The sequence below is a fragment of the Drosophila nasuta genome, chromosome 2R (genome assembly GCF_023558535.2).
Source record: "Drosophila nasuta strain 15112-1781.00 chromosome 2R, ASM2355853v1, whole genome shotgun sequence".
In the NCBI taxonomy this organism is placed as follows: domain Eukaryota; kingdom Metazoa; phylum Arthropoda; class Insecta; order Diptera; family Drosophilidae; genus Drosophila; species Drosophila nasuta.
This window is the reverse complement of record NC_083456.1, coordinates 12,015,335-12,041,272: the sequence shown is the minus strand read 5'-3', so window position 1 is coordinate 12,041,272 and position 25,938 is coordinate 12,015,335. Positions and strand designations below refer to the sequence as shown.

The 25,938-nt window shown below is 35.3% G+C and overlaps 1 protein-coding gene across 3 annotated transcripts; it reads right to left on the bottom strand.

The window, feature by feature from the left end:
* Window positions 1-449: 449 nt before the first annotated feature.
* LOC132784920 (Kv channel-interacting protein 1) lies at window positions 450-25,610 on the bottom strand. 3 transcript variants are annotated; one of them, XM_060790825.1, is made up of 7 exons: window positions 25,520-25,610; window positions 24,521-24,931; window positions 5,807-6,324; window positions 3,670-3,739; window positions 3,267-3,337; window positions 3,000-3,194; window positions 450-578 (listed from the first exon to the last, which is right to left on the bottom strand). In XM_060790825.1, exons 3-7 carry the CDS (start codon window positions 5,960-5,962, stop codon window positions 450-452), a joined length of 621 nt encoding a protein of 206 aa, XP_060646808.1. In that variant the 5' UTR covers window positions 5,963-6,324; window positions 24,521-24,931; window positions 25,520-25,610. The 3 variants fall into 3 exon arrangements, with proteins under 3 accessions (XP_060646808.1, XP_060646807.1, XP_060646809.1); XM_060790824.1 differs by having other exon boundaries at window positions 24,521-25,111; window positions 25,520-25,566; XM_060790826.1 differs by lacking the exon at window positions 24,521-24,931 and having other exon boundaries at window positions 25,520-25,568.
* Window positions 25,611-25,938: the final 328 nt, after the last annotated feature.

The window sequence follows — 25,938 nt, the reverse complement described above, 5'->3', positions numbered from 1 at the left end:
CATACATAAGTACACATATATAAGACCAATTCGCTTTTGACGGCAGGATTAAATTCATAATATGCATAAAAAAGTGACATATTCTTGTATCATTTTACTTTGTTGTCTTTTATAAATTTACGATCAATTTCCATCCAAAATCCAAAATCCGAAACATAGACACATAAATGTTTTAAAGTTTCGTGGATTTATTATTTGTTGTAGCTGCCTAAACTAATGTTAAGTACTAATATGTTGTTTCTTCTGCTTCTTCTTCTTCAGCTTTCATTTTCTTTTGTTTTGTTTAACTGGTGTTCATTTAGTACAATTGTTGTTTGTGGCTTTGTTGGCTTTGCTTTGTGGGCGCGTTTTGTATGTATGTGTGTGTGTGTTAATCGTAATTCAATTTATAGATCAATAAGCGGTATTATAGTCCTGGTATTGCGAATCGCTGGTTCGTCCGCTTGTCATCAAAGGTCATTGTCGAACATTTGCAACGAACGTGTTACCAAATCGTCCTTGAGACAAGCCTCGAGAAACTCCTCTATCGTAATGATGCCATCTTGATTTAAGTCCAATTTGCGAAAGACTCGATCCACCTGAAAGTCGAAAAATGAAGAGAAGCTATTTATAACAAAACTTGGCCAATTGTTAATCGGATTAATCAATATACATATATTTCAGTGCGCACAGAAATGTGAAACTTTACTTATCAATAATGTGGCTTGCAGCGTTCGTCATAAAATAAAATTTCCGCTGCAGTTTCCGCTCATAGGCGCACACAAGGCTTCCGCTCAACGTTGCCAATCCGATTCCCCAGAGCAGTTAACCACACACATATACACACACGCATATACATCACACGTCTGTCGCTGTGTGCACAATTATAATTACTCATACGCAGCTTATGCCAGGCCACCGCCAACGACAACGGATGCTGCACGTTATGTTACGTCAAGTGCGGCTCTTGCATAAAAAATGAAGCGTCATGCAAAAACTATAGCACACACACACGTGCACACACACACACACACACACACGTATCTCCCTCTCGATGATATTCAACAGCAACGCAGTTCGACATCGAATGCATTTTCTTTTTCAACTTTATCAGCTACTGTGCAGACTCGTTCCAACAGCAATTTAATTAGCTGCAATTTAAGTCGCATTCAGTTCGTATTATTGCCGCACAAGCAGCGAAATATTAAAGATATACAAACATTGCAGATACGGGTTTGGCTGTCAACAGGCGGCGAGTTAAAGGAAATATGAATTGCGCTTAACTTTAAGCCATCGATTTAAGCATTTAGTGGCTGGAAAGTCAATTCAGCAATTTAATTTTATGTTTGCAATTAAACAGTGGATATTGCTGCTGGTTAATTGCTAGTATTTTATGCACAAATCAAGTATACGCAAGTTTTTAATTTGTTATCAGGCATGCAAATCTTAGAGTCAGCTAAATTTAGTCATAAGGTAATACAGATCTTTTTATACCCGCTACCCATAGGGTAGAAGGGTATTATAACTTTGTGCCGGCAGGAAATGTATGTAACAGGTAGAAGGAGGCATCTCCGACCCTATAAAGTATATATATTCTTGATCAGCGTCAACAGCCGAGACGATATAGCCATGTCCGTCTGTCCGTCCGTCCGTCTGTCCGTCTGTCCGTATGAACACCTAGATCTCAGAGACTATAAAAGATAGAGCTATAATTTTTTTTCGACAGCATTTGTTATGTTTGCACGCAGATCAAGTTTGTTTCAAATTTTTGCCACGCCCACTTCCGCCCCTGCAAATCAAAAAAATCGAATAACAAGCGTAATTTTAAAGCTAGAGTTACGAATTTTCGTATATACAGTAATAACTATAATAGTTATGATCCCTGAAAATTTGGTTGCGATCAGAAAAAAATTGTGGAAGCTATTTAAGAAATACTTTTGTATGGGCAAAAACGACAACTTACTAGGGTCTGAGTTGCTTTGGCTGACAATCTGGTATATTGTGCCGTCTATGGTATATTTTGAATGCGGTACTATATCGATATACCATATATACCATTTGGTATATTTTTAGTATTTTTGCGGTATATTTGGTATATTTTGAGAATAATACCGCAAAATATATTGCTTTTATTCAAAATGGGTAGCGGGTATCTCACAGTCGAGCACACTCGACTGTAGCTTTCTTACTTGTTTTTTATCATAATATGTATGAATTAATTATTTCAGAAAAATATTACATATTTAGTTTACTTTAAGTTTGTCACTTCGTCGCTAATTAACAAAAATGGGCAGCATTTTGTTGGGTTCATTCTTTCTTGCTTTCATGTCGTAATCTTTTTGTAGTAATCTTTTGTATTTGACTTTTGAAACAATTTATACGCAAATCTACGAGTATATTTAGTTAGTTTAATTTAGTTTAGTTTACTTTTAATAATTTCTACTCAGTATATAATTCTTTACTATTTTTCGCATTTTGCTATTTAGTCTATCTGATCTCTCGCCTTGAGTTCAGATAGTATTTAATAGAGAGAATAAGTATACGTAAGTAATTGTTTGTGAAATCGAGGCTAATGTTTATGCAATTGTTTCATTCAGAAATCAAGTAAACACAAAACCGACAGTCTATGTAGATTACAAAACAAAACAGATATTTCATTTTATTTATCAGAACATTATAGAAAGAAAAGTGGATTTTTTTAATTTGATAATTATCAACAAATCAGTGAATTTGTTTGTAGTTATTCATTTAGTTGCAAATCAGCAACAAATCTTTAGCATTAATTTTCTTGAATTCCTACTGAGAATTACATTACTATTCGATTATAAAATAATGCAAATAATAAAATGAAATCAATTATTTCATTCAGAAATCAAGTATACGCCAATCTGAGAGTCAAAACAAAACAGATATTTTTAATTTATCAGAAAATTGTAAAAGAAAAACTATTGAAAACTCGTTTGCTAAATTTATTTCTAATTTTTCACTCCTTTTCTACTCTCTTCTGACGTTTTGCTCACCTGATCTCTCGCCTTGCGATCATCCTCCGGCTGATGCGGTCTCCGTCCCATAAGCTCGTGTATGGCCAGCACAATTTCGCTCAGCTCGCCGCGACTGATGCGACCATCTCCATTGAGATCGTACAATTTGAAGGTCCAGCGCAGACGCTCGTAGACGGAGCCGCGCAACAGCGTCGATAAGGTGACGAGTAAGTCCTGTGAATATGAATTGAATAATATTGCAATTATTGTTTCATTATTATATTCGATGATTATGAGCATAATTACCCGAAAACTAATGGCGCCATTGCAATTAACATCGAAGGCTTTGAACACATAATGAGCATATAAACTGGAATCTGTGGTAATAGAAGAAGAAGAAGAAGGAGCAGAAGAATGTTATGTTCGGCAACGATTTTAGTACTTTCAGATTGCCAGCGAGGGAAAAGGGCAAGGGCAAGGGGGAGGGGGAGGGGGAGGCAAGTGCAAGCACTCTTCCAAAAACTGGCGCACATAAATGAAATGTTGGCTTAAGTGGCGCTTTATGACGCGCAGCTATAAAACACCACAAAAAAAAGAAAAAAAAAACGAAAAACGCGAAGAACCCAAATAATGCCGGCAAGGACATTGAATTCACACAAGTACATATATATATATATATAGAAGTATGTATGTACACTTAAATACTTACTGCCATGTGGAAAGAATTTGGCGTAAATATCCTTAAAACAATCCTCGTGCACCACACCCTCGGGACATTCCTGCAAAGGCAAAAACGAAATCTCTATGAAAATATGAGCGCAAAATATGGCATAGCGAAGTGGAAAGGGCAACGCGAATGTCAAAAGGGGTCGGGGCAAAAAATATGGTAGATGGGAAATGGGAAAGGGAAAGGGGAACGTGGAAAGGGAAAGGGAATACCAATGGCAGTGGCAATGGCAATGACAATGTAGAAAGCTCAGTTCTTACGCGTTATGAATCCCTATTAAAATAGGCTTTGAACTCATTGTGGAACAGCGCTTCAGTCGCCGGTGGGGGGAGGAGGGCGAATGAATGCTTTTCTATAATTCAAATTTATAAGGCCGTAATGTCAAGTGTGCATTAAGCACCCTCTGCTTTATAGCAGATGATACAAATTTATTATTATCTATAAACCTATTAATCTCTGCCTTTATCTCCTCTTCTTTTCTGTCTAGACATCTAAGTAATTCAATATGTTATTTGTTTTTTTTTATTTCTTTATAATTACTAATTAATTAAGAGGTATTAATTAGTCTAAGTAAGATTTTTTTGGTTTTTTATTTCTATCGCTACACTAATAATCTATCACTATTCAATTTAATTATTGATTAATACTATCATACTACAATACCTATAATACTATAATACCATAATACTATAATATTATAATACTAAAATACCATAATACTATAATACTAATATACTATAATACTTCAATACTATAATACTATAATATATAATAGTAAATTACTATTACATTTTGTATTTGATCACTTTAAATTGTAGTACTTAAACACGTCATTAAACTGTCTAAAACAGAATAAATTAATATATAAATTCATCACTTTATTTATTATCAAATATTGTATATTATGTTCATTATTCTTATTATACCCGCTACCCATAGAGTAGAAGGATATTATAATTTTGTGCCTGCAGGAAATGTATGCAACAGGCGGAGGAAGTAATCTCCAAAAAGTTTATATATTGGTCGATAGCCGAGATGATATTGTTATGCCCTTCTGTCCGTCTGTCTTGTGTATAGAACAAAAAACCTCACAATCTGAACTATTTTGTATTATATTTTATATTTTGGATGTAGAACTATATTATTATATCAATATATATATAGATACCTTACTATATTATATGTTTAGAATATGGTTTTATTGAAAATAATATAATAAAATAGCTGGTCGAACACAGTTGAACAGCCTCCAATATAGTTTTCATACTTGTTTTCTTATCTCAACAATTTGTTTACTTGCCTTTTTTCCTTTTTCTAATAAAGTGTTTAAATATTAACAAAATTAAATATATATAAATTCACCTTACTTATTTTTCATTATTTAGTCTGCCAAACAGTCAATATTAGATAAATAAAATCAATTTTATAGCAACCAATAAATAATTCAATATATTACTACCAAATTACCAAATACCAAATACGATCTATTTAAAGAAGTTGCCGAAATATTTATTGTGCTGTTAACAAGCTAGTCTCAAAGCCTCGCAGCACATTTCGCGTTGGATTCTAATAGTCTACTTTGCTATTCATTGTTGAGAATAACACACTCCACTTAATATAGTTGTTTTCTAAGAAAACTTGCTTTATTTGGAAATCTCTGGTGATAAATCAGCTGAAGAATGCCCAAAAGCGAGCATTGTTAAGCGTGTTTTTGCCCATCTAGGATTACTTTAGTGATTTGGCTCTGCTGTTGACCCACATTTGGCACAACCTACGAGAAGAAATGTGAGCGTAATCGTATGAATGCATATGACACACACACTAGCATACACAGAGACACTCGAACACTCACTACTACTCACACTTACGCACACTTTCGTGCAATGAAATTCAAGACGCGTATGCATTAAATTGGCTGGCATTATTCGCGTCATCTCATTCTCTGGGCTGGCAAAAGTAAAAGCACTTTAGCTGCGCTTTTGCTCGGCAGTTGAGCTCATAAATTTGGAGTGTGCCAGCAGCAAATTCATATTCATATTCATATTCGTATTCACATTCACATTCACATTTACGTTTACAGGAGGGGTAAATGAATTGCATTGCGTATGTGTCCACTTACCGTTTTAAATCCTCTATACATGACGCGGATTTCCTGCTTGGTGAACTTGGTTTGACGGCACAAATCCTCGAGAGCAACTGGGATGGGTTTAGGCACTCGTGTGTGTTCCAACTCGTAGACCACCTCCTCGATGGGGCTTTCCGGTGGTGATGCCATGCTTCTTAAATCTTATATGTTGATGATGATGCTGTTTATGCAATTTAATTATATTTTATAATTCAATTATGTGCGTCTATTTCAATTTGCCCTTTTCTGCGCAATATCAATTTCCATTTTCATTTCTCAGGCGCAGCTCATTAGCCAAATTATCCACTAAGCACTCGTCATGCAATATATAGTATTATGTAAATATATATTTCCTTAAATATATTCAATTTCTCGTCCTTGTGCAGAGGGAAGAAAAACTCTTTCAGTGATTATTCCGTTTTTGCGGTCGAGTATTTTTTTTATTTTTATTTTTTTGGCTTCCTTCACCTTTGCATTTTGACGCGGCTAAGTCGCTAATGAGGCAAGCATTGCTGCAAGGAAAGAAAGAGACAGAAAACAGAAAGAGAAAGAGAGAGCAGCATGAGTAATAGGTCAGGAAAAAAACCAAACTTACATAAATCAGTGAGCCAAGCTAGCGCAACAAACCAAAGCGAGAGAGAGAGAGAGAGCGAGAGAGAGAAAAAGCGCAAGGACGCTGCTCATCATCAAGCGTGGCTTGCGGTCTGTCAGCGCTAGTCTGTGTGAGTGTGTGTGTGTGTGTGTCGTTGGTTGTGTGTGTAAGAGTATTCTCGACTATTTGTTAAGGCCAACTTGCAGCTGCCGGAAGTGCAACTTGTTGTTGTTCGCAGCCAAGCAACAATACAGCTTATAATAAGCGTGCCTTGTATATACTAAGGGCTACATTAAGTATACGCAGTGTTTGCGCGCTGCACAGAAAAACAACAAGTTGCGTGAATTGCAAGCCGTCAACATGCAAATGCTGATTATTATTGCGTGCCATAAATCAAAGCGAATCGAGTTATGCGCGCGCCTTGGCGTATGCAGCACCTATTTTCGCACGCCGCCATAGTCGATGGGAGGGGGCGAGAAGATGGGGGCGTGGCAGAACGTAGGTTGGCAGGAAGTTGGTTAAGCAGTCTTGCTGTTGCTGCTGCTGCACTTGCTGACTGTGGAAACCAGCAGCTGTCTGGGAAACTCAGATGATATTAATGAGCACTTTGCATGCAGACGAATTGAGTATGCGTCGTCAAAGATACCGCTTAATTGCATTACCAAATGGGGTAGTTTCGAGTGCGTGAGAATGCTGCCAATGCACTGCCACAACAATTTGCACACTTTAACTGCGGTTTAAGTGGCGCCGCACTGCAGAGCTCTGATAGCGACTTTAACTACACAACTCCTAAAAGTATGCTACACTTTTTTAAAGGAGAATTATTCATAGTTTTCATGGTGAAAGAGTAATAAAGCTTTTAAATATCATAACTTATATTTGTTTTGCGATTTACAGTCTTTTAAAAGCATGTTTGTATTCTCTAAATTTAAATAAAAGATTTAAGTATCAACAGCACATTGTTAGCTAGATAAAATAAAATGAAGAGTATGTTGTACTCAATTTTTTCTATAATAGAATAAAGAACTTGAATTTAAATAAATTATTTTTCATTTTATTTAGATATTAGACATTTTTAAATGTTTGTTCTTCTAGTTTAAGTAAACAAACGAATTTTTCTTCAATGTCGACCTTAAATAAAATAAAATTGCAATAATAAATAATATGTAATTTATTTGCGACTTACTTCTTTTAGTTTAAAAGATAAGTTTGTATTCTCTAATTTTAAAACGTTATGTCAACATTTTATAGTTTTAATTGGAATAAATTAAATAAAACTTACTCAAACTTATTGTAATCAAATATATTGCTTAAGGCAATACTATATTTTAAAATATAAATACATAAATTTTAATATTAAAAATGTATAACTTAAATGTATGAATGTATACTTTACTATTTGAATTCTTTTTTTTTTTTAAATAAACGAAGAAATGTGTATTCCAAGTTGACTTTAAATAAAATGAATAAAAACAAATATAAGTTTTTATTCTCTAGTTGTAAATTAATAAATTAAATGTCAACAGTTCAGAGTCGACTTGAAATATAATGAAATAAAATAACTAATTCTATTATTTCAGCCTTATTATTTGTAAAATAAAAAGAAGTAGCCATGTAATTCATTTAATTTAAGTAACACAACTTAATTTGAAATCGAATTCAAGTAGAAGAAGTATTTTGTAGTCGCACATTCCCCATTTGACGTATTGAAATTGGTTTATGTAAGCTTCGATATTTGATATATATTGATGTGAAGGACAAATTGGAGAGTTGGCTGCAAATTGTGAATTTGATGCATCACTCTTTTTGAGCGTAGTCAAGCATTTTGTGAGCTGTCAAAATGCGCAACTTTATGAAACTGTAACTATGTGCAGTTACGAGTATTGCTGAAATTCAGAGACAACCTCGAGCGAGCAAAAGTTGATCGCATTTCTGTGTCCACTTGAGTCAATAGCTTGACCTCTTTGGCTTTGACAAAATGCAATAGCGCTTCAATGTTTGAAATGTGCTCAAGAGCGAGTGCCGGAAACTTTTGCACTATTTTCCATTTCCATTTTACACTCACACACACACACACACCCACACAACTTTGTCTGTGTGTGCTTGTGTTTGTTTTTGTGTGAAAGACTGAGCAAGCGAGTGAGAGTGGTGGGCGTGAGAGTTGTGCTATCAAACGGACGGTAGACATCGCGTTCCATTTGCCAAGTCAGGGCTATTTTTCAGCTGAAATTGATAAATCCAGCAGATTGTGTGGGGAGGAGGGGAAATAGGTCACAGCGACGCCGGAAATAGCTTTGACAGTTTAATCCAAGCAAATATATTTCACGCAGTTCTCCAATTTGCTTCGGTAATTTCCTTTCGCCATGAAAATTCAAATTCCAACCAAACACAACAAAAAAAAAACTGTTCAAACCATCAAAAATAAATATTTACGTGTATTTGCCTAACCCTGACTTGTGCTTTTCTTGCTTTTCTGCAATTCAAATGAGCTGCAGCCTGTCCAATGCTGCGTATACATAATTCATCAATGCCAATGCTTGTAACTCACTCACGATTCTCCATCATGGCGTTGCTTTTAGAAATGCATCAACCGAGCAGCCGCAGGGCACTTTCATCAGCAAAGTGGACATATTATGTTATGTGTGTGTGTGTGTGTGAGTGTGTGTATAATCGAATCGATAAGTACTCTCGTGCATAGTTCATTTGCCGAGATACTTTCAATTGCATAAATTAATAATAGGCTTCTGCAAGTAGTTCACCTAATGCGTAGTAGATCAAGGTTGTGATTTGTTAGAGAAAATAGAGTGTACTGGACTTTCAGGTAATGCGCAATACAGTTTTGAATGCAGCACAGAAAATCATAATTGCTGAAAGGCATCTTTTAAAGTAAATATTGTACTAAAATAATTTAATTCTCTGGCAAAGATGTCACGTGTAACACTATTTAAATTGAAAACAACATAACCAAAAAATTTGCAATAAAGATGAATATTATAACTCTTGATTAGTACATTATTTAGAGGTGAGGAGAATTTCGAATCATTTCCTTTAAAATATATTCAAACAATGTAAATAGTTTACATTTTTAATTAGAGAATTCTCCGTATACACTTCCAAATAAAACAATCTTTTATCATTTCCCAAATGAGAGTAAATTATTGCCTAAAATAACAGTTATAACAGGATATATTTATAAAAGCAGCCCATAAATTAAAAGAGTATTATATCTTATTATATCTTATAATACGGTTGTGCTGTGCTTTTATTATACAGCTTTTTATTAAACTTGGGATTGAACATCTTATAACAAAAATTATGAATTAAAATAAAATGTATACAAGAATTACTTTTATTAAATCTAACCTCGTTGCATCTTTTGCAAACCGAGCCAAAATTGAAAGAGGTTTATCGTATTATGAAAATTAAAAATAATGAAATTGAAAAATGAAACAATGACGAAATATAAATCTGATATAAGAAATATCAGAATATATAAAAAGTCAGTCGGAACAATCTAAACTATAATATCACTAAAATAAAACGTTAATTGTTGGCGCTTCAAAAACAAATGTTGTTAATATATAACATATAACGCTTATTTATTTGCATTTATCTCATAAAAAAACGAGTATTAAATTCTATAGAGCTCATATTTATATTTTTTTAAATGCCCTCAACCCTCGTTTTTATTTTGTTGGCAAATGTGATACAATTAGCATAAACAGCTTATGGCTAGAGTAAGTCCATTAAATGGGCCCCATAACGCTAACAATATTCTGGCAGCAGTTGAAAGCGTGAAAAAGAAGAGGGAAAAATGGCAGCAGTAAGCGTCAGCCAACTAATTGCATGACTCAATTTGCACAAATCGCAGGCAGCAGCAGCTGAAAGTGCATTTTACAGCATTTTTATATCGTTTAAAGAGCGGAAGTCAGTGACAAGAAGAGAGCTCGCGGAAGGAAGGAAGCGAGGTAGGCAGAGAGGAAGCCAAGCGCACATTTAACTTTTAAATGCAGTCGCGACTGCTTTGTGTGTGTGTGTGTGGTGTGTTATGGGTAACATGTTTGTCAAATATTACGTATACGACATGTGCACACGAACACCCAACGCCGTTTTCGTTATATTCAATGCCAGGCCAAGCCAGGCCAGAAGTCGGCTAATTAAATATTAAATCAGGTCAAAGCTTAAACGTTTTAATGCCCAAATCTTTATTAGCCAATTGCAAAAGCGACAAAGTTGCCACAGCCAATGTTTGCTCATTGAAATCCAGTTAAAGTGCGACAAAGACTTAAAGGCAGGACTTTGTCTTAGGCTCTAGGCTGATGGCTCTTGGCTGTTGGCATATGCAAATTGCGTTTCTCTGAAGCAATGCCAACTTTTCTATGTTTATTCATTTGTCTAATTGTGTTTGTGTGTGTGGTCTGCTGCTGGAAATATGGAAATACAAATAGAAATTCAAAATGGAAATGGAAATGAAAATGCTGCGCTGCTGGAATGGTGTGTGTGCATGTCAAGCCTTCAACTTCTAAATGGCAACGACAATATCAGCAGCAGCCAAACCAAAAGCAACACAAAGGATAAGGCTTGCTGCTTCTCAGTGTGTTTGCCTTGCATGCAGACATGCAACGCCACTCGACTAAAAGCTAAACAAAAACGCAAGCCAAGCCCACACACAATCACACTCACACACACACACACACTCCCTCGTTGCCTAAAACACACACAGTGGTGCAAAAGCAAGCAACTAAATTGCTAGGGTTATAACATTGTAATACATAGCGCTAATTTAGTTGTTATTACTTCTCATTACAACTGCCATTTGCAAGTAGTTCTTTCTCTTTTGCAGGATAATCAGTTTCCAAATTGCCAAAATGCAATAAAGAGCACACTCAACTATGCCTTGTGTCTCGTCCTTCAAGCTTGAAGCCTTGATTCCAGCACAATACTCAAAGCTAAGACTGTGAGCTGCAGTCTAATGCAACTGACGAAGGTGCAGACATGCTGATGATACCATTGCCAAGCAGAGCATTAGCACTCTGTCTTCTTAGATTTGAATCGAAAGCAGTTGAAAGCAAGTTGCAAGTGAAAACTAGGACAGTTTGGAAAGGCTTAAAAGTGTGGAATGACAACAGCAGGGAAAACAAATTAGTCTATTTGAATTTCAGTTTTAATATTTCATTAGTTGATGAAGCAACTTTAATTGAAAACTTACAATTTATAAAAATACTATTATGGAAAGAATATAGTGATTGTTATTCCATCAGAATTTATCCTTAAGATAACTTATAATAGTAGAATTAATGAAATACTAACAAAGAAAATTCTTTAATAATGCTAATAAGATATTGAACTATTATGAAAATAAGTTACTGCTAGACAATATCTATTTATAATATACCTAAATATATATTTTCTTTAGGGAAGTTCCATTTTGCAATTGCAATTCATGTCTAGTTTTAACTGAATTTCTGGAAAGCTTATAAATAAATACTATACAGAAATAGTTTACTAAAGTAAAGCAGCAAGTTTTATTAATCTTTTATTTAAATTTAATCCAAATTAATACAAATTGAAAATGGAATGAAATGAAAAAGAAAATTACTATTTTGAGTGGCTTAAATTTGATTAAATCTTTTTCTTTTTTACTATTAAATAGTATGAGTTACAGTACAGAGTTTGTACTTAACACAGTTCATCCTTAAATTTATTAATCTGTTCAAGAAGAGAAGATAAAATTAAATTGTACCCTTACATCAAAATATTCTTTTTTATTTCTTTTATTGCATCTGATTTAATTTTCAAGGCGGAAGCCAAAGCAACTGAGGAATGTTGGTTAAATTTATAATAGAAGTTCACAATCTTTTGTAAAATATTCAAATTTTTTAAAAAAAATTTCCTAAACATAAAAAAAAAAAATCAATTATTTTACCTTCTACATCTTACAAAAATGTCAATGTGATTTTCATATTTTTTAAATAAAATTTCTTCAACATAAAGAATAAAATAAATATTTTACCTTTTATCACTTAGAAAAATATCAATTCTTCTAAATAAAATTTCCTAAACATAAAAAATAAAAGAAATTATTTTATTTTAGAATTAGAGATATTGTAACCTTTCCTTTCTTTCCATTTTTTTGAACTCGATAAAATCTATATCTTCCTCTGCATAAAATATGTTTTATTTGAGTGTAGCGCATGCATTTGATAAATAAAGATATTTGCAACCCACTGTGCAATTGGCAATGTCGCCTAGTCTTTGTCATTTCCCGCTGCTTTCATGCCACTTTCACGGACACGGACACGGACAGGAACACGAACACGAACACGGACACGGACAGAGAATCGGACACCAATGTCGAGGAGTGGCACACACATTACAATACAATACGAGTTGGCTGGTGGAATGAGAAGGGCAGTTGTGAAAAGCAGCCAAGCAACTAACCAGCAACTATCTAACTAAATGGCAACTGACAACGGGCCACACGCAACCGCAGCAGGTGAACCGCATTTGTGTAGAAACTATGCATTATTAAATTGAGTATGGCAAGGAACTGAGCTCCTCCCACTCATCGCATGCGAGGACACTTGCTTTGTGTGTTGCATGCTTCACAATTACTAAACACAATTGAATTCTTTTTTGGCAAGAAGCAAGAAGCTAGAAAAAGTAACGCCCACAAGGTCGATAAGAGATCTTAAAAAATTGCGCCCACATCAAACAATAAATCAACGCCAATTATAGACAGCAATATTTTTCTTTTTTTTTTTGCGGTCTTGGCCAAGTTTTCGGCTCGCGGCCGCGACAAATGATAAACGACTTTGAGCGAGGAAAAAAAAAACAAAGAGCGAAAGAATTGCAACACTTTTCAATCTGTTTGCCGAGATTGGCTGACACTTGATTTTGCGAAACGAAATGCAAAAAGGAAAAAAAAATTCTAAAAACTGGCTAAGTACTTGCTGAGAAACGGCCAAATAATGAACCAAAGGATTTCGTGACGACATGTGAGAAATACTTGCAGTAAATTGAAATTGCAATCACAATTCAAGGAATTTGCACGAGACTCTTCTGTTGGTTATAGAAAGCTGGGAAAGTGGAATTGGTCTAACATTGGAACTCTCTAATTGAAAATACACAAGGAGAAAGATTGACGGGAAATGAGGTAGTATATACCTTGTAAATAGTTGAAGAGGTATGTTTAAAAGTGTCTTTATGGATTGATGTGATTACTGATTTGTATTTCGTATTACGCTTCTTTCACAAATTGAGTTGTGTCGTATCGTTGCGAACTATTTCGATCGTACTGTTCATAAAACTGAACAAACAATGTCTTAATGAAGTAGAATGGGACACATTGAACTAAAGAAACGAACTAAATGCACTATAGAAAGAAATAGTTCGTTCACTTCAAATTGAACTTAACTCTGTTCACAAACCAAAAGAAGAAGCAAGGAAATAGAATAATAAAGTGTGGCCAGACTTTAAAGGCTATAAAAAAGAATGATAAAGTGTGTCCAAATGTCGTACTTACAACTTAATCGATCTATTATATAATGATATTTTTATTTATCGATAAGCTAAAATACAGAATGTGAACTTCAATGAAATCTTAAATCTTGACATAGAAAAGTTGAAAGCTTAACATTTTAATGAACTAAATTTCTAACTAAGTTTCTAATAATTCAAATTGTATGACAGAGCGATTGGAACTCGATTATTTTACAGGGTATCACTTTAGACAAACAGTTTAGCTCAACGCTCAGTTCCTGCCGATAAATGTCAATGGGGGATTTCTGCTTGCATTTGATATGAGCATAATGGCAGCAGCGATGCATGCTCGCATAATTAGTAGAGAGATAAACGTTAATTGATTTACACTTCAACAACAGCATCGACATCGACATTGCTATCAACATCAACAGCGACATCAGGCTGACAGTCTCTCGATGCAGTTGCAATACATATGCATAGAGTACTCGTCTCCATAATTGGTAATTTAATTATGCGGCCATCTGAGCAAATGAAATTGAACCACACATCAATAAACCAACCGACAACAAGATTCAATTTGTTGGCCAAAAATTACGCTTGTTAAATTGAAAATAGTCAAGAATAACAATGTGAGGCGAGTAGAAGACTAAAAAATATTGTTAGATAGTCAAATTTCATTTTAATGAATAAAGCAACCCAATAGACTGATTTATATTGTTTCTATATTGTATAAACATAGAAGGAAATATTCAAGTGATAAAATTATTGCGTTAAGCAATCAAATTGTCAAATAAAAATATTCATTTAAATTGCATTGAATTAAATTTCAATTTTCAACTTATATGCCAAATACACTTTTATTTTCTGCGTTCGTAAATCAAATTTTATTACGGCGAGCAATTAAAAGTTTAAACGAAATTATTCATTTAAAAAAATCAAATTTAAATATACAACTTAAATGGCATTCACCATTCGGAATTTACGTATTTTGATAAATAAGCGATAGCAATTTATGTTTTACTGCTGATGAGTTTTCCCATTTCCCTTTAAATTGAGTAAATTATGTTTGTATATTTTATTGTGTATGCAGTAACTCTTTGGGTCAAACAAAGCTTAATAAATCCAGTTTAATAGTGGCGATTATAATCCAGAGTGTCACTGATATGCTATGATCTATTTCCTTCTGCGAGTACGCATATTAATAACTTTTCACAAATTGTTTGCATGGGGAATCAATCGGCATATTCATATTTAATTTATACGTTATTTTATTGACTCTTTTTATGGAGCTCAACTTTGAATCAGAGTGCATATAAATTGGACTGCTTTAAATCTGCAATTCAATTGATAATATTTTGTTTATTTTTTTTTTGAATAGAATTGTGAACAAAATATGAATATTTCATTGTATGTGTGCACGTTGGGGATATATCAATGTGACAGCGTGACGCATAATTAAAGTTTGTGAATGTGCCAAAAGAATTGGCCAAAAAAGTTGGGCAGGAAGTTTGGCAAGTTGCCAGCTGATACGCTGGCCTAAAGACGCTCCAGCTTCGGAAGCCATTAGTTATTATAAGTTGGCCTGTCGAAAAAGGTGAGCAGCATTTTGTTGAATTGAATAGTTTATATTCAATTATACAAAACGAGTGGCAAACGAGTGTTGCCAGCCAGTTGGGAAATTGCTTAACGATGCGTATACGTAATGTCACAGCATGGACTTGAAAATTTCAGTTTAACATTAAAACATAATCGCTGGGGAAATCAGTCTGAAAGTGTTGATGGCAAACTTCTTTGTGTGCTCACTTTTTTGTTGCTCACTACTTGTCATTTGGCTAGTTTGTTTACTAATGAAAAAAAGAGAAACCCAAGGAAAATGTGAAAGGGAAAAAACACCATGGAGATAATTCAAGAGCACATTTTGCGAGCTGTCTCTGCTGCTGTTGCTGCTGCTGGCGCTGCACGCAGCACTTTTGCCCCAGTGGAGCTTTAAGATAAGCCAAGAAACAATAACAAATTACTCCCCAGAGCAAGAGGAGCAACATTCTCTGTTGTTGTTGTAGTTTCGCATCCTGGCAAGTGGATGCCGAGTAGTATATCCTTGTCCTTGTCAGGCGACACCATTTGCAATAATTTTTTAGTTAAATATTGTGCCCAAAAGCCATTTGGGCAACCAAACAAGCAACCACAATCAACGTATTCATGCCATTCGTATCCGTAATCTTAAATCAACAAACGATACCCAATGCTTCTATTAGTGATAGCACAAACACACACGATTATTAACGTTAATGCATGTGTGAAATTTACAATGCGAACAGATTATCCTTAGGCATTTATACTGCAAATAAATTGTACAGACAAATATTGCTTTTTATTTATTTTTCTATTCTATATTTATTTGCTAACTAGTGCGCGATTCACGCTTCTGTATTTTTTGATCACGCTGCCATCTCTAATGCCTAAGTATTTCCGACATGCTCACGGTCACGTTGGCCAAGTTAATTGTTGCCTCACCTAGTTGAAACCATAATAAGCATAAGAGCTGCTTACTAGGAAAACGCAAGCGAAATACTAAGAAAATGTTTGACTCTGAAGTGTGCTGTAATAATATTTGAAAAGAAGAAAAATTCTTAGAGATTGTATACCTATTAATACTGATGTAGAAAGGTTTCTAAGTTACTGAAAGAAGATTTTAATAGAAAGCTTCAAAATGTTTCTAGACAAATTATTATAAAATGAAATAAAACTACAATCGAGTGTGCTCGACTGTGAGATACTCGCTACCCAAAATCAACAAAACCGTAAAGTAAAAAATATACCAAATGAAAATATCAAAATATCCAGAAGAATGTATTTTGATGTAGTAATATATACCATATAGTGCAAAATATACCAGATTGTCATCTAAATTAACCAAGATCCGTTTGCAGTCCTCGTTTTTGCCGTAAAAAATTATTTGTAAATAACTTTTCTCCTTCGACAGTTGATCATAATAAAATGTTCAGTTCAAAAAATAGTTTAAAAGATTCTATTCCAGAAGCTATTTATCTAAATTATGGAAACCTTCGTTTATATCTAAAAAATGGTTATTATTATGTATAAAGTTCAAGATTCATTTTAATTCTTAATTCTCTAATTTTAGCAAATCAATACTAAATATTTATATCCGACACACTATTTCTACCATAGTATACTATACCATAGGGTATTATACCTATGTGCTGGCAGGTCGGAGCCTTCTCCGATCAAAAAATCGTTTTTCAAGAAATAAATTTATTTGAGAAAAAAACAGCTGCTGTTTGGTCTTACTTTTGTTGGTATTATGTATGTTCTCAATAGTATATTTTAGATGAAGTGGTATATAACAGGCCAAATCATGCTACGTAGACATGTGAAATATACATTTTGTCTATTTTCAGTATTTTCGGTATATTTATGTAACAAAGTAGAGTAATTTATTGATCGAAAATATAAAAGTAATGAAGTAATGATAAATTAAACAGAATAATGTTCAACACGATTTGAGGACAACTGTTCCTGTCAACGCCGACACACCAACTGACTTCTCGTCGATCTTGCTTTTGTGATCAGTGCTGCCATATCCTTTCCCAAAGCTTGCGTTGCCACTCGTTGCCAGCAACCAGTAGTGCCACACTTCACATTTATGTGATATTTTTATCAATATCGAAAAGCGGTTATCTTCTAGTTTTATACTCTACTTTATTTCTGCTATGCAAATTTGGCAAATTCTCGCTTAATTTGATTGTGATTTAAGCTTAGCCAATCATACCATATGTCAATCAATGCGCGAAATTAATGAAATTTCTATCTCGCTGCATTGGAAATTTTGTGGTGAGTTCGCCACACAATCAAAATCGAAGCAAATCAGTTTCGCATTGCAAACCTCACACTCTGGTTTTAGTCTTGAAATATGTTTAGAACCATACTCAACACAAACTATATTATTTAGAACTCGACATAATTAGCCATCAGTTTTGCTGACCAATTGAGGCGTAGAAAAATAGAAGTTGAAATACATTTGGAAAACTAGCTTGCAGATTTACTGGCAATTATTCATCAAGTCAACATAGAATTTTCTGCTTTTTGCGCAAAGTTTTACTCTATTTTTTTTTACGCCAACTGCCGACGGAAATAAATTAAGCCAGCTCATAAATTAAAGTGAAGCGGGCTACAACAACAATAACATAAAAAAAATGATTGTTTTGTCCAGTGCAAAAACAGTTTGTGGTTTTGTGGCCAAAAATTATTTGTTAGTGACTGTAATGTGGCCCCAAAAAAATTTATACGCAGTCTGGCTTCTTCTTCGTCTTCTTGCAGAGCCCCAAATAGAAATTGCTAAGCATTTGCGTTTCGCCTTTTGCTTTGTGTTGGCCGATAAAGAAAATTATTGTCTAAAACTTGGCGCATATCGTCGAACCGGAAGTGCTCGCCTCATAAAAACTAGCGGGCGTCTCTCTGTGTATGTGTGTGTGTGTCTGTGTGTGCGACGCCAGCGGGACGACGTTCAATGGCATTTTATTGTTGAGCATTTCGCACAGTTGTTGTTGCTAGCAAGTACAATCGTATATGAAATTGCCACCCACCCAAAAGTCAGTTTGCCATGTAGAAGAACTATTTTGGCAGTTTTGTTAGCTTGGCTGGCCGACAATGAAGTCAGTTTTTAGCCGCTTGGCCAGTGCCAAGTAACTTTCTTTCTGTTCGAGTCAGTTTCATTTGTGGGAGTCTCTAAAACTTTTGCAACGGAAATGCAAGCGCCAACTTTTTTGGCTCCAAGCGCCTGCCCTTTGTTCGCTTTTTTGCATACTCTTCTGACTCGTTTGGAAATGTTTTGCTTTAATTTCTTTTTTAGTGAAATTAATGAAAACAATTGGCAAAGACTGCAAGCAGTAAGTTCTTGATTGGAGGCCACTTCAATGGGGCTACGATACAGTTGCATGTAACAAGTTTCCGGTTTCACACACTCACTTACAGATACTCACACACACACTTATTCAAGCATGTCCAGGTCTGGCATCTTTTCAAAATAACTTGACATTTACGAGTCGAACGATGTGTGTGTGTGTGTGTGTTTGGTTGTTGCTGAAGCGTATCATGAAACTGATTGCCGTTTCACTCAATTCAAGTCTTTGGCTTTGGATTGCCTCAAGTGGCCTGGGCTCTTGATGTGAATGCCAGTCTCGGCTAGTGTAGCATGAAGGACCTCGGATATATGAGCAAATCAAGCAGCAAAGCTTATTGGACTGCAAATAACGCCAACATATATAATGAACATATTATGCAGATATTGCTGTACTACAATATTAACTGGCATTAATGCTCAACATGGTTTTTATGATTTTACTTTTTTCTTTTTCTGTTTTTGGCAATTTTTATGGGTTTCTATGTTGTTGAGCAACAACAGCAATAAGCGAGAGCGAGAGAGAGAGAGAGAGAGAGACATCAAGACGTGGCAATAAAAAATTGTGCAAAACTTTTTCAGCTAAAAATAAGCAGCAAGAGCAACAACAATGGTAATAAAATAAAAAAAAGGAAACATTCAAGGCGCAACTCATACAAAAAGTACGACGACGCGAAAAAGTATGCTATGCTTTTTTCGTCGTCTCTCGCCTGGCGACGCAAAGCTGCCCTTCCTTGTACTTGGCCAGTCCCGACACAGTAATTAATGCTTGTAAGCACCACTCGTCTCACTATGTGTGTGTGTGTGTGGCGTTGCCACATTTTCAGCTCTCAACTTTTTTGTCGATGGCTGCCTTGTTAATTGCATGTTTTCCCTCACAACATGTGCCTGCCCCCCAAATCTAACTTTGAATTCTGTGCAGCCTCCATCTACATAATGTGTGGCAATTAAAAAATGTTACCAAATCTTGGCATCAAGGTCGACCGCGTGCCCAAATGTCTGACAGTTACACACACATTTCTTTTCTTTGCAACACATGGCGTATGCGTATTGCGTTCACAAGGCAAAACGCAAAACGCAAAACTTTGCACAACTTTGCATTCATCAGCTGGCCATAAAACCAACGAACGGAAGTTCGCATAAAAAATACAAAAGTACATAAGAATATGTATTCTCCACTTTGTGTGTGTGTACTTTGGCTTGTGGGTGCGCTTGTGTATGTGTATGTGTGTGAGTTTGTGTGTTTTATAGACACATCTGTGTCCCATACTCGTTTAGGAACATCTTTGTTCTCTGTCTGGTTGCGGGGCCCATTTGTGTTTAATAAGTTGACCAATAATGCGACAATATTGTGACAATCATAAAATGTTGATGTCAGGCAAATAATGATCTATAAATATGTTTATAATGATTAAGTTTCTCGAGTGCACTCAAAGCATCGATAACAACTATCAATTCAAATTAGCGCGAAAAAGGAAATTTATCATTAATTAAATGTGTAACAAATTGTGTTCTATGATTTATAGTCTTCAATGCTTGATAAAAAATTAAACGTTGGGCTTTAAGGCATGAATAATGTTGTTAAATAGCGGATATTGCTTAAAAGTATTAATAGAATATAATATGCAATTCAAAATTCGCTGATAGCATTAATGGGTAATATTTAACATACTTATTTCGTTCAACTTTCTTCATACACAATTTCTGTTTATTTGTATCTCATAAAAAACACTCATTAAAAAAACACTAAAATACTATAACACATTTTTAGAAAGCAGTCATTTTATTTCTTTCTGCCGCCGCAAATCTAACAAAATTGAATGTCAAGCGTAAATTTTAAGCTAGAGAAATACGAAATACTTAATGAAATAACTTTTTGTGGAAAAAATTTACTAAGGGTTGCTTTGATTGGTATATTTGGCACTCTAAAGTATATTTTGAAAGTAGTACTAGATCAATATACCAAATATAGTCTTTGGTATATTTTTGTGGTATATTTTAAAGTTAATACTGCACTGGGTAGCGGGTATTTCAAAGTCGAGCACACTCAACTGCACCTAACTATTATTATTACAACTTTATTTGCATTGAATTTAAACAAAAAGCAAATCAAGTAGTAATTGCTTCATTAAAATGTAATTATAATAAACCAGGGCATTATTAAGTATACGTAGCTTTTGTCGACAGTCATAAAGTAATAGTGCAAATGGATTAATTTAGGGTAAATCGAGTGCGCTTTGTTAAAGTGTCTAAACACAGATAATAGTCTTTAAAGCTAATGCATTCCGAAACTCAACAGAGCAGAAAAAGTGATTTATGTGCTTAAAAACACCTTTGCAAACGCATAAATTATGCAATCAAGTGTGTTTTTCCACAAATTGATTTCCAATAGCAACGTTTTTGTCTTTGCTGTAAAGTGTGTATAGTATCTGAACTATCTTTGCACAAGTATGTAATTAACTGCGTATTTTGATAGCCATAAAAAAGGAGAAAAAAAGAAAGGAACACAACACCTAAAGTGATTAGGCAATTTGTGGAAACGGGCTGAATCATTTCACGCCTTCTGTTGTTGCGTGTCACGTCGTTCAGGTAACAAATATTTGAGCAGGCTATAAAAGCTCACTCATAGCAGGCGACACCCTACACTTTTCCCCTCCCCACCCAACTAAATTTGTCACTTGACCAAAGGTCGAAAACGGGAACAAAGAGGAAGGAAGCGAGGGAGCGAGGGGAGCTTTAATCGCATTGAAAATGCATATAATTGAACGAGCATAATTTGATTAGTGACTTTGATTAGATTTGTCTCATGCCTTGATTGACTTTCACTCCGCAATTGCGAAATGCGTTCAATTGAGTTGAGTTCAGATTGGTTTATTTTTAACATTTTCTATTTGCAGTTCCTTTTTTCGTTGTTGTTGTTGTTGTTGTTGGGGGCGTTCGCCCACTTTGCACAAGAGCCAACGCTTTTCTGTGTAGGCGTAGGCGCATGTGCATGTGTGTGTGTATGCGTGTGTGTATGTGTGTGTGTGAATGAAACTAGAGCGCACCTTGATGCTATTTTTAAACGTCACACAAAACAACAAACGGCCACAAAAGCAACACCAACAACAACAATCGTCGCTTAGTTATGCGCTAAGTGTTTTTTTTTTTCCATGTTGCCGCCGCATCCTTTGTGCTGCAGCATCGTAGGCCAAGTTCGCCGCGTTGTTGTTGTTGTTGTTGCTGTTCTTGGTTGCTGCTGGCTTTATTGTTGCAGTTAGTTGGCAACACTTAAAATACAGCTGGGCAAATAACGTCAAGCATTATATAAATACATGACACTGAACGTTTTACTCACACATTATTTAATGAATTGCAGTGCACCTGAAGCACCCTCGAATTCGTTGAAAGCGCCCCTCTGGGGCATGTGGCATGTGGCATGAGGCGTGAGGCATGTGGGGCACGTGGGGCACTCAACGTTTTATTGTGGTGTTACATTTGCTGCGAGTATCGCTTTCATGTTTAGCTATCTTTAATTTAATCTTTTTACTTTCGCATTTGATACTTTGCTCAAGTTACTCTGCGTAAAGTTTTAAGTTATTGCTAAAAGCTTATGAGAGCCTTGCCACATAACTTGAAATGATAACCTAATCATGAGATAAAGTTTAATAATTAGTTGAAGGAAGATTTGTGGAATAAACATAAAGCGAAATATATCTTTAAAGACAGTCAAATTAGAATATATTTTAGTTAAGAAGATTAAAAAGATTTCTTGTGAAATCATAGATTAACGTTTTGGGATAGAGTTTTATATACAAATTATAGTCAAGAAAAAAAATAAGAAGGATTTGTAGAATAATCTTAAAGCCAGATATATCTTTAAAGAAAGAACATCAGATAAATTAGAAGATGTAAGATAAGATTAAAAAGATTTGGTGCGAAATCATATATTAACTTTTTGGGATAGAGTTTTTTGAAGATTGAGCGGAATATATCTTTAAAGACATAAAATCAGACAAACTAGTATATATTTTAGTTGAGAAGGTTTAACCTTCTGGTTTCTTGTGAAATCACAGACTAAATGCTTGGAATAGAATTTCAAACACAAATTATACTCCAGAAAAAAGACTTATAATATAATTTCTATTAAATAATTTTTATAAAAATAAAAATATATCAAAAAAGTGAAATTATGTGTTATAATTTAAATGTAAGTTTTCCCTTATTTATTTTAAACAAATTTATATATCTTTTTCTAAGCAATACTTTCAGAAGTGTTAGTAAATAATTACTATGCACTGCTATTTTTCTAATCATTAGCATATCAAAGCTAAAAATAGTTTCGATTTAATTATAACTAACAAAGTTGTCGTCCACATCTCACTACACTTAAATTGCTTTCTAGTTTCGAAATTAATATGTTAATCTAAATTGCCATCAAAATGCGAATGGTTTTGTGGCACGATATCAAATGTAGCCTAGTATAATAACAAAGTGTTATTTGTTTTCCATTGTTGCATTTCATTCAGTTATTATTACCGATCTAACCAATCATGTGGAAGATAATTGTGGGCAGGACAAAGAGGATTATTTTATGGGTGCGTATAACAAGTTTTTGGGCCCAATTTATGCAATTATAAGTTGTTTTTATTTCACTTTATGACAACTCTTGAGTATAATTTAGGGTAGTAAGCAATCTAATATTATGGAGATTTTCAACATTTTGTTAAAAGTCATGGTTGTCAAAAAAGGAAAAGGAAAACCATTCTTCACGTATCATTTGCTTCTTATTAATATTTATTATTCTGCGCTGCGTAATATAGACTTTTTCTTAAGGGATAGTTTAGGAAATAAATAATGTTTCAGGAATATGTGTGTAGTTATACTTCGATTTTGTAACACATTGAAAAATTAATGAAACCCAATGATTTTACTTTACTGAAGAGGTTCTATCCTAATTGTTCGTCACAACACCATTTCAAAGGACATTCTATTACTCAATATTTTAATTATTAAAATATTCCAAAGACAATTACATGAGAAGTCTGTAATTTTCTGCACTTAAAAACAGTTGTCAAAGCTCCCACTGGGGAACTGGCAATTATGCATAGTATTCATAGTTGTGAATTATTCATGTGTTATTATTCATTCATAGCTTACAAAAACAGAGCAAATAAATGTTGTGCTTTCGAATTTCGAATTTTCATAGTAATCATTTTGTAGACTAACTTTTAAAGCCTACTGTGAGTGCCAGGTGAATTTGCGCGTGTTTCTGCGTATGCGTGTGTATGTGTGTGTACTCTAGCATGTGTGCGTCTCTGTGTCTGTGGGAGTGTGTGAGAAATTGGCGTCTAGTTAAATAAATCGCATGCGATTACAATTTTATACAAATGTGTAGTTAGTTTTTAGCATGAGTTTTGTTTTCAGCTTCCTTTCTCGTTCTCGTTCGCTTTGTGCGTCTGTTTCGCTTTCGCTTTCCGTTTTAGTTTCTTGTTCATTTTCTCAGCTTAGCTTTGGCTTTGCTGTTTGTGTGTGTGAGTGAGTTTTTTTTTACGGCGCCTGGCGTCGCTTAAATGAGTTGTTGTTTATAGTTGGCGAGTGTGTGTAAATGTGTGTGTGTGCTTGTAAGTAAGTGTGTGAGTGTGCAGGTGATAAATTTGCATTTGTAGCGTTACGCTATTGTTTACTTTATAGGTTAGTTTGTTTGCTTTGCTTCTGCTATGCATATATTTACCTTCGATGCCTTTGACGGCGACGAGGACAACGGGCAACGGACGAGTTAACCTCTCTTTCCGTTTCTTGGGGTCTCTCTAAGCATGCCAGCAGCTACTTCAGCAGCAGCTCTTGACTTTGCCACTCAACGCACTTGACTTGAGCCTTGCCTTTACTTTACTTTCCTTGGCTTTCGCTTCTCACTCTCTCTCTCTCTCTCTCTCTCTCTCTCTCTCTCTCTCTCTCTTTCTATGTTTTTATTTTGTTGTATGCTGCTTTTCGCGTGTCTCGTTTTAATTTGGTAATGACTTTGGCTTATTAATTTATTTGCATAGTTGCGCACATTTCATTTGTTGTTGTTGCTGTTGTTGTTGTTCCATTTTCGGTTCTTTATTTTTTGCCAACTTGTCACTCACTTCACCTTACTTCTTTCCTTCACGCACACACGCACACACATACATTGTAATTTTTCGTTAGCTCGTTTCGTTGTTGTCGCTTTCGCTGTTGTTGTCGTTCTTGTTCTTCTTCTTGTTGTTGTTGTTACTGTTGTCGCTTAAATTCGCTTGCAAAACGGAGCGACAAAGCAAAAAGCCAAGCAAGCAAGCAAAGCAGCCTGCACAAGTAACCAAAAAAACGAAAAACGAAAAAAAAGTGTATCTTTTAGATCCGGGCATATCCTTTATCTCGGACACAGCAGCAGCGCAGTCGACAGTGGCCGCAGCTGCGACGCCAACCGCAGCAGCAGCTGCTAGCTCTGCTGCTGCTGCGGCCGTGGCACCGCCAGCAGCTGTAGCTGGGCAAAAAAAATTTTGGTTTTGCTACGCGAAAATTTGAATGCTCGTTTATAAAAATAAAAATGTTTGCAAAATAGCAACACAGCAACAGCAACAACAACAACAATCAACAATTTGATGGAGCGACAAGAGCAGCGAGAGCAGCAGCCATAAATAAAAGTTATGAAGAACAAAACCGCGCAGAGCATTGCCGCCAAGCGTAGCCCAGTTACCGTTAGAGCCCTTACCCAAAAAGCAGCAATCGACGCGCACACGCGAGTGTCCTATACACAACTGATTACAGGCTACGCGCTCCTTGCGACTGCGGTCCGACTGTTAGCGTTGACAGCGACGCCATGACTTCGTTTCGGTTTCGGGTTCGGGTTAGCTTCGTGTGCTCGGCAATGGCAACCGACAAACGACAATGGCGCGACGACAACAACAACATTACAGAAATTTGACTAAGCACAGCTTTAGCTTTGCCTGACGCCTGACAGCTGAGACGGCGACAGAGGCAGAGCCAGAAGCAGCGGCGACAGCTTCACGTTATTATGCTTTCGCCGCAGCGCTGACAGCGGCGGGGGCTTTCTTACGGCGAGAGTCAAACGCATGAGAGAGCACACGAGAGGACATAGACAGAGAGAGCGAGTGGCAAATGGCAAATGGC

What these genes read in the sequence shown, in the direction of transcription:
- LOC132784920 (XM_060790825.1), bottom strand. Translation starts at nt 5,962, where the DNA reads ATGGCATCACCACCGGAAAGCCCCATCGAGGAGGTGGTCTACGAGTTG. An exon ending in TGTATAGAGGATTTAAAACG is followed by an intron (nt 3,740 to 5,806) that starts GTAAGTGGACAC and finishes TTGCCTTTGCAG; the next exon opens with GAATGTCCCGAGGGTGTGGT. An exon ending in CAAATTCTTTCCACATGGCA is followed by an intron (nt 3,338 to 3,669) that starts GTAAGTATTTAA and finishes CTATTACCACAG; the next exon opens with ATTCCAGTTTATATGCTCAT.